Below are 6,637 nucleotides of genomic sequence, written 5' to 3'. Positions count from 1 at the left end.
ACTCTTTAGCCGTAAAAATGGCATCACTTTGATTTCTATTTGTTCCATTTCTTTGTTCGAGTCGTTAAACATTTATCATTTCTCGATTTCCAAATCTGCCACAATGTCATTTGCAATATCATCCATATCATTTTCTTCCAATCATTCGACCCTTTTGTCTCTTTTACCCATCCTAACATCTGATGACATGTTTCGAATGTCGTCGAAACCAAAAGCTTCAACCACACTAGAACACTCCACCAAATGGATTCGGATTTCAGTCACTTTACGAGCAAATGGTCAACACACTCTTCTTCTACTCCATATCTTTCACATAGCTTATCGTGCACAATGATACCCCGATTCACAAGTGCCATTTTTCCGGAACTTTACCTAGCGACGCTCTCCAGGAAAAATAATCCACATTTAGCCGAGCCCACTGTTATGGACTGAGACCATTGCAATCCGATTGATTGGGCCCATTCCCCATATCAGAATTTGGGCCACGTTTCCACTTCCAGGCCCATTAGTACCCCAAAGATGTTTTAGACACACAGTCAGCACTCATTGAGAAAAACAGAATTCATGAAATTCAACAAAGAAGATGGTTTGAAAATGAAAATCCCCTTAGGGTTTCGGTCAGTTTATCATCCACCGGGGTGCTTTTCCTCGTTGAAGTCAGTTCGGATCTACTCTGTGTAATACGATTGCCGATCTGTTTTCCAGGTCTATAATTTCTTCCGATCATTTGTTTGTTTATTCATGCAATTTGCTTATTATCTCATATGGAAATTTTTGCCTCTTTAGTTTACAACTATAGGGTTTCGCTGCTTTTGAATCTTGATATATTAGGATTTTTCACCTTAGGTTTGCTTTGAATTGTTAAAATTATAAGATATACAGACAAAAGCTAGGATCTTTCACAAGCCTGCTTTGTAGAAAGAGTTTTAGTGAGATAGTGGCCACAAGCCATGAAATAGTTAACAACAGCTACATTCAAATAAGTAATGAGCTTTCAACAACGTTAACAACACTACGAAAAAAGTAAACTATGGTTGCCCGCTGATCTGATCATAGGTGAAATCCAACCCCTTCTCTGCTCCTTTCCTGACCCTTTCTAAGCTCTTGAATCCTGTCCTGCGCCTCTCTAGGCTTCGCTCTCGCTCATGACTGGCATATGGATCTCTCTATGTAGTGATCGGTCTTCTAGAAGCTTCGCCAGAAGCGACTAGTCGCTTCCCGAATGCCCCTTTCCTTCGCTACTAGGAGAGTCGCTAGCTTGCTTGCATTCTATTCTATAAGCGGAGCGACTTGTCGAGTCTACGAAGCTTACGAAATCGTGCATGTATGTGCATAATTATAGAGAGTTCTTATACACGTTTAGAGATGGCAAATCTTCCTTTAGGTTCAGCTGGGATATTCGTTTTCAGTAGAATGAAAGTTGGAGATTTAGCAGAGGCACATATCAGGAAAACTTATTAACCTTTCTGTTCCGCTACACCACATAGAGAATTTCAGTGACTGTCTGCTGCTATTGGTAGTAAGAGGGGAAATGTAAATCTTTGAAGAATTTTTACTCCCATTGTAGTCTTTAGTGGCATATTGGGCAACATAAGAAACAGTTCCAGATAGGAAGGTAACTTTTAGAATTGTACGCAACTTTCGGACAATTTATAGTAAGATCTTAAAAGTCAAGATGTGCTTTAAAGACCTGTTTCACAACCTTTAGGATCTAGAGAAATAGGTAAACTCTTATCAAGGATTCTATTTATCTGATTAATGATAAAATCATCTGTTTTAGGTTTTCAAACAATATTAATATGGTAAAACAATTAAAAACTGGATTGTCTTAAAAAATAACTTAACTAGTTAACTGAAGCTGTAAACTCTTTCAGTTTTAGTTTTTGTTGACAAGTGCAAGAGTATTCTTTAAACAAAGTTTTTGAAACGGTTAGTTAACTGCTTTCACAATCTCTTCCTTGTATCAAAGCAGTCGTTTTCTTTAAACTTGCAGATCTAATGTATTGAAACTTCTTTTAGAACAACACCTCATAAAATATCAGGTACGTTCAAATTATCATAATCACATTAACTGATAAAACACTCTGAAACATCTGACCATATTCACATCGAAAAGATAGAAGTTTGCTACATAACTGTACATCACATCTTTTATAAAACATTCATACACTCAATGTTGTAGAAGGCGCTAGGCGCTAGTCGGGCGGTGAGGTACCACCTAGGGATTAATAGGGATTAATTGGGATTAATCAGAATGAACTTTTGTACTCAAGTCACAAGGTAAGAATTCATCCAAACCCAAAGCTTAGTTTAAGACTTTAAGTTGCTCACAACTCTGATGAGGTTCAATTTCTTACATTTTATTTCTGGAGTAAAATGCACGGATAGTCCCTGTGGTTTGTCAATGTAACACCTTTAGTCCCCAACTTTTAAAAATTACATTCATGTTTCCCTGTGGTTTGCTCGGTTATTAACACCTGAACTGATATTCTTCTTAAGAAAATCAACATCCTTCTTCACAACCTATACGAAATGCCTTAGGTTGCCAGCAGCAGCACGACAGTTGCTTCGGTAGGGCTTAATATTTCTTCTTGAGCTCGATTGAGCTGGTGAGCAGATTGTGGACGCCGGAGCATCGGAGGCTGATTCTGGTGGAGTGTTTGTTGATTGGGAAGGGGAATGAAGGGTGGAGAAAGGTGAAGCATGTGCTTATATAGGTGCTATCGGGGTGTTTATGAATGCGCTGGTGGTAAACATAGGCGGTGGTGAGTTGTTGGATGGTGGTGGTGGTGCTGAAAGGTGGAGATGGTGGTGGGTGGTTTAGAGTGGAGAAGATGAAGTGGGTGGGGTAGGTGGTGGGTGGTGGGCCCCACTTAAATTCTTAAATATTAATTATATTTTTTTTTTACTTATTAATAATTGTTATATTTTTTAATAGTAAGAGGTTTTGTAATTTCACATGAACTTAACTGGATTAACTTATCTCCATCCACATTAGGGACTATCCAACTAACAAATGGTCAAATCATAGGGAACATACATGTAATTTTAGAAAGTCGGGGACGTGCTTACATAAATCATAAATCTAAGCGTAGTTTTATAATTAATCATCGGTTACAATAATTAATCTGATAGTACTGTTATTAGCTGCAAACCCTAAAAGCTGTTGTAAATCCGCATCACAAGCAAGGAGTATCAGGTCGTTGTCTTCATCTCTGTATTTTAAATGAGGCCTTCTACTTTTTAACTTAATTCTCCGTGCCACTTCGTGTTCTAGTTCCAAAAGGCCCGATGAAGTAGGAAATTGGAACTTTATCATATCGTCTTTAAAAGTCGCCTTCACTGTCACCATCTTTATATTTGAGATTTTCGTCATGGTCTGTTTCGGGGGTGCATGAACAAGAGTAGGTTCCGCAACACGCGAATACGGGGTTATAATGTTTATTGCGTATTTGTGATCACCACTACGCAATGAGTTCCTCGTTGATTTCTTATTTTTCCACCGTCTCAACTGCACAAACAGGCGTGCCGCTTGGTATATAAAATCGGATTTCGAAGGAAGATACGTATGCCTGCCGCAACTCCACCATTTTCCGGAAAATCCATGACGTTTAATTGAACAACTCCACCTCTTAACCCTTACCATCAGGAACACAGCAGAAAATAAACCGAGCCGTATATTTGAAGGCCGTTGCAAGTTTTGCTTTGGCCGTGATTTTTGTGACGGCTTTAAGTTGGTAGTATGAACAGTTTTTTTGCTATGCTTTGGTAACGGCCAACTTGGCATATCATGCTCTCGACAAAAACGCTTCAATGTAGACCGACTAACTGAAAAAAAAAAAAAAAAAGAAGAATAAATTGGGCCAAATATCATTATAACATATAAAAAAGAGTTAACTTCCATTTTGCTCCCTGTGATTTGGTCATTTTAACGGTTTTGCCCCAATAGTTTAAAAAGAGCCATTTTCCTCCCTGATTTTTCTAACTTATCGTCATTTTGCTCCCCGCCTCTAACTCCATCAGGGAGGAAACTGGCGACAAACTCGAAAGATTAGGGAGCAAATTGGCGACAAACTCGAAAGATCAGGGAGGAAAATGGCTATTTTTAAACTATTGGAGTAAAACCGTTAAAATGACCAAACCACAGGGAGCAAAACGAAAGTTTATAAAAAAACATGAACAAGTAAGAGAACTTGCCACCAAGACTCTTGGCTGCTTGTTCTATTGGTTTTTCAACATGTTTCTTAACTGCCTCCATTGTAAGAGAGTCTATTTTACGCTTTCTTCCTTGTTTCAAACGGTTGTTTTTTTCACCTGCATCAGTAATGTTATCGCTCGTTTTCTGCATACTCACACCGGGATAGGATATCATTTCATTGTTTTTTCGTGCACCAACTGCATTAGAGTCGTGTCGTCCAAAATCATCCTCCAGGTAAACTTGTTTGGACTGGCATTGGTTCGATACATTTGCAGAAGACTCGGTTTTATTAGCTATATTTACCATGACCGACTCTGAATCTGATGTGACCGTCTCAAGCTTGTTGTTATTTGTTGTTGTGATCGATGATATTTGGATAGCATGAGCGTCTATACTTAAAGATTTACCAACTTCTGTAGGTGGTCCAACTTCTTGTATACATGAGCTGTCACCGAGTTCAAATCCGGAAGCTATTTCAATCTTCTGCTTCAATGTCTGCACAAAGTTCGATACGTGTTCGCTATCTTTGATGTCTGGCGGTAGAAAGAACTCCAAGACATACTCGTCTTTGACTTCAACACTATGCAAGAAGATTGCAAAGCAGATGGTCAACCCGTTCATGCGTGCGTTGTGTACCAAAGGGTACTCTTCTTCGCTGAGTTTTGTTACATCTTCACAAAAACATGAACCGCGGGATAACAACGCCTTGCCGACAAAGCCACGGGACACGTCCAGGTGTCGTTCTCGACACGCTTTCAAAAAAGACCACGCGCCCAGGTCTTGAACATGAAAAGGTAGAGCGGCTCTTGACATGCATACTTTCCCGACACATCTAGTGTCAAAACTACTACAGCTCTTTTGTACAACCTTTTCATGGGAAACAAAACTAGTGTGTTGGGACACGGCCCATGTCTGAGCAAGAGGTAAACCGTGGATGTCACACGTCGTTTTCAGAATACCGTAGATTTCATCGAAATCTTTCCGCTTGCGTTCATTAGGAACCTGTACATAAGCATTCCAAAGCATTTGGTGATTCGACAAAAAATTGTACAAAGTAATTGTACAAAGTATTAAACTTCACAGTCATCATAGACGGATTTGGTCTTAAGTGGACCGATGTCAAGTGACAACTGACAACGTTAGATTTTTGTTTATACATGTATTTGAAATTGCAACAACAATAGTCGGGGTTGGTTTATAAATTGTAACCGCCGTTACAAAGATCCAACTCACATTTAGAGCGGGATAATCAAATGCTTGCTGGCTTCTGAGCTCTACTGTCTGCAAAAAAAAAAAAAAAAAAAAAAAAAAAAAAACAATTTACAAATGAGAAAAGGGTATGAAAGAATGTGAGAGATATATTTATCATCAAATTCGGGACGAAAGAAAGAAAGAAACCTTTAGTGCGTTGTGAAGTTGTTGAACCTCATATGCATAACTTGTATACTTCGAAGACATCAAGAGCTCAAGAACACCAACGCATAACCTTGTCGTCGAATCAAAAACCGGCAAAGCCAAGTATCCATGGAGATTGCAACGAATTGCACGCTCTTGTTGTGGAAATTGTTTTCGGGTGTAATTATTCAAATCAGAAGCCCACTCAGGCAACCCTCGTTTAAATACCCGAGCTACAGGACTACAGTCTTCCTCTTCACGGTCCGTATCTACAACCAAAGGGTCCCGTCTATACGAACTAAGCTTTGCATCCATTACTCCAAGACCATATGGTTGATTTATGGTTGTAAGTAATTGGTGGTTCCCAGCCTCTTGAGGTGACCAAAACTGAACCAGAACATGTTGCTCCCGGAACGTTACGGCCTTTAGTGCAGCTTCTATCTTTTCCTGTATTTTCTGATGATTTGGGTCAACTTTGTCAGCTCCAAGCTCAAAATCTGTAGTTTAGTTAAACATCTCATAAGTAACTTGTTTTACAATCAAGAAAAACAATTTAACACTGGAATAGCTTGACCAATGGTTAAAACAAAACCGCTTTTTCAAAAGGTTATTGGATTTTAATAATCTCAGCTTTTATCTGTTGGCAAATATTAATCGCAACTAAGGAAATGTTAAAAGACAGGCCTGACTAGCAAGAAAGACATACCAGTGATTGTGGCATCTTTGTTTCCAAATACCTGAAGCCGGGTCAAGTATCTCGACTCACCCGAAACCGCAAGTCTTGGAGGTTCTAAAGAGATCACTCCCCTTAGCATATCTGTTATATATTAGAACCCTGTACACAAAATCCTGAACCTGATGAATTCCCTATACCGGCCGTATGAAATTTCAAAATTGGGCAGATAAGATTTCTTTGAATAATAATTCAAGTTTTATCTACATTCCACGCCAACCATTTTTCTATTGTGGTGTGTACTAAATAAATATATCATGCCGTTGTATTGTCCCTACCATGCACTAGTAAACAATTATTTTATGGGAATA

At 39.0% G+C, this 6,637-nt stretch overlaps 1 protein-coding gene and 1 long non-coding RNA gene across 2 annotated transcripts; one reads left to right on the top strand and one right to left on the bottom strand.

Annotated features, from left to right (window-relative positions):
- The first annotated feature begins 534 nt into the window (after positions 1–534).
- LOC110920814 lies at positions 535–5,354 on the top strand. The gene is made up of 2 exons (XR_002581930.2): positions 535–705; positions 4,618–5,354. It is a non-coding gene; the product is annotated as an uncharacterized LOC110920814 (long non-coding RNA).
- On the bottom strand, positions 3,003–6,637 carry LOC110920813 (protein NLP7). Its single transcript, XM_022165012.2, has 5 exons — positions 6,300–6,637; positions 5,597–6,090; positions 5,432–5,479; positions 4,198–5,200; positions 3,003–3,828 (listed from the first exon to the last, which is right to left on the bottom strand). The coding sequence occupies exons 1-5, from the start codon at positions 6,406–6,408 to the stop codon at positions 3,104–3,106; spliced, it is 2,379 nt and encodes a 792-aa protein (XP_022020704.1). The 5' UTR covers positions 6,409–6,637; the 3' UTR covers positions 3,003–3,103.

The sequence above is a fragment of the Helianthus annuus genome, chromosome 17, assembly GCF_002127325.2.
Source record: "Helianthus annuus cultivar XRQ/B chromosome 17, HanXRQr2.0-SUNRISE, whole genome shotgun sequence".
In the NCBI taxonomy this organism is placed as follows: Eukaryota; Viridiplantae; Streptophyta; class Magnoliopsida; order Asterales; family Asteraceae; genus Helianthus; species Helianthus annuus.
The sequence above is the reverse complement of the archived record's forward strand: the minus strand, read 5'-3'. Positions and strand labels throughout refer to the sequence as shown.

What these genes read in the sequence shown, in the direction of transcription:
- LOC110920813 (XM_022165012.2), bottom strand. Translation starts at nt 6,408, where the DNA reads ATGCTAAGGGGAGTGATCTCTTTAGAACCTCCAAGACTTGCGGTTTCG. An exon ending in CAAAGATGCCACAATCACTG is followed by an intron (nt 6,091 to 6,299) that starts GTATGTCTTTCT and finishes ACTAAACTACAG; the next exon opens with ATTTTGAGCTTGGAGCTGAC. An exon ending in AGCAGCCAAGAGTCTTGGTG is followed by an intron (nt 3,829 to 4,197) that starts GCAAGTTCTCTT and finishes TTTTTTTTTCAG; the next exon opens with TTAGTCGGTCTACATTGAAG.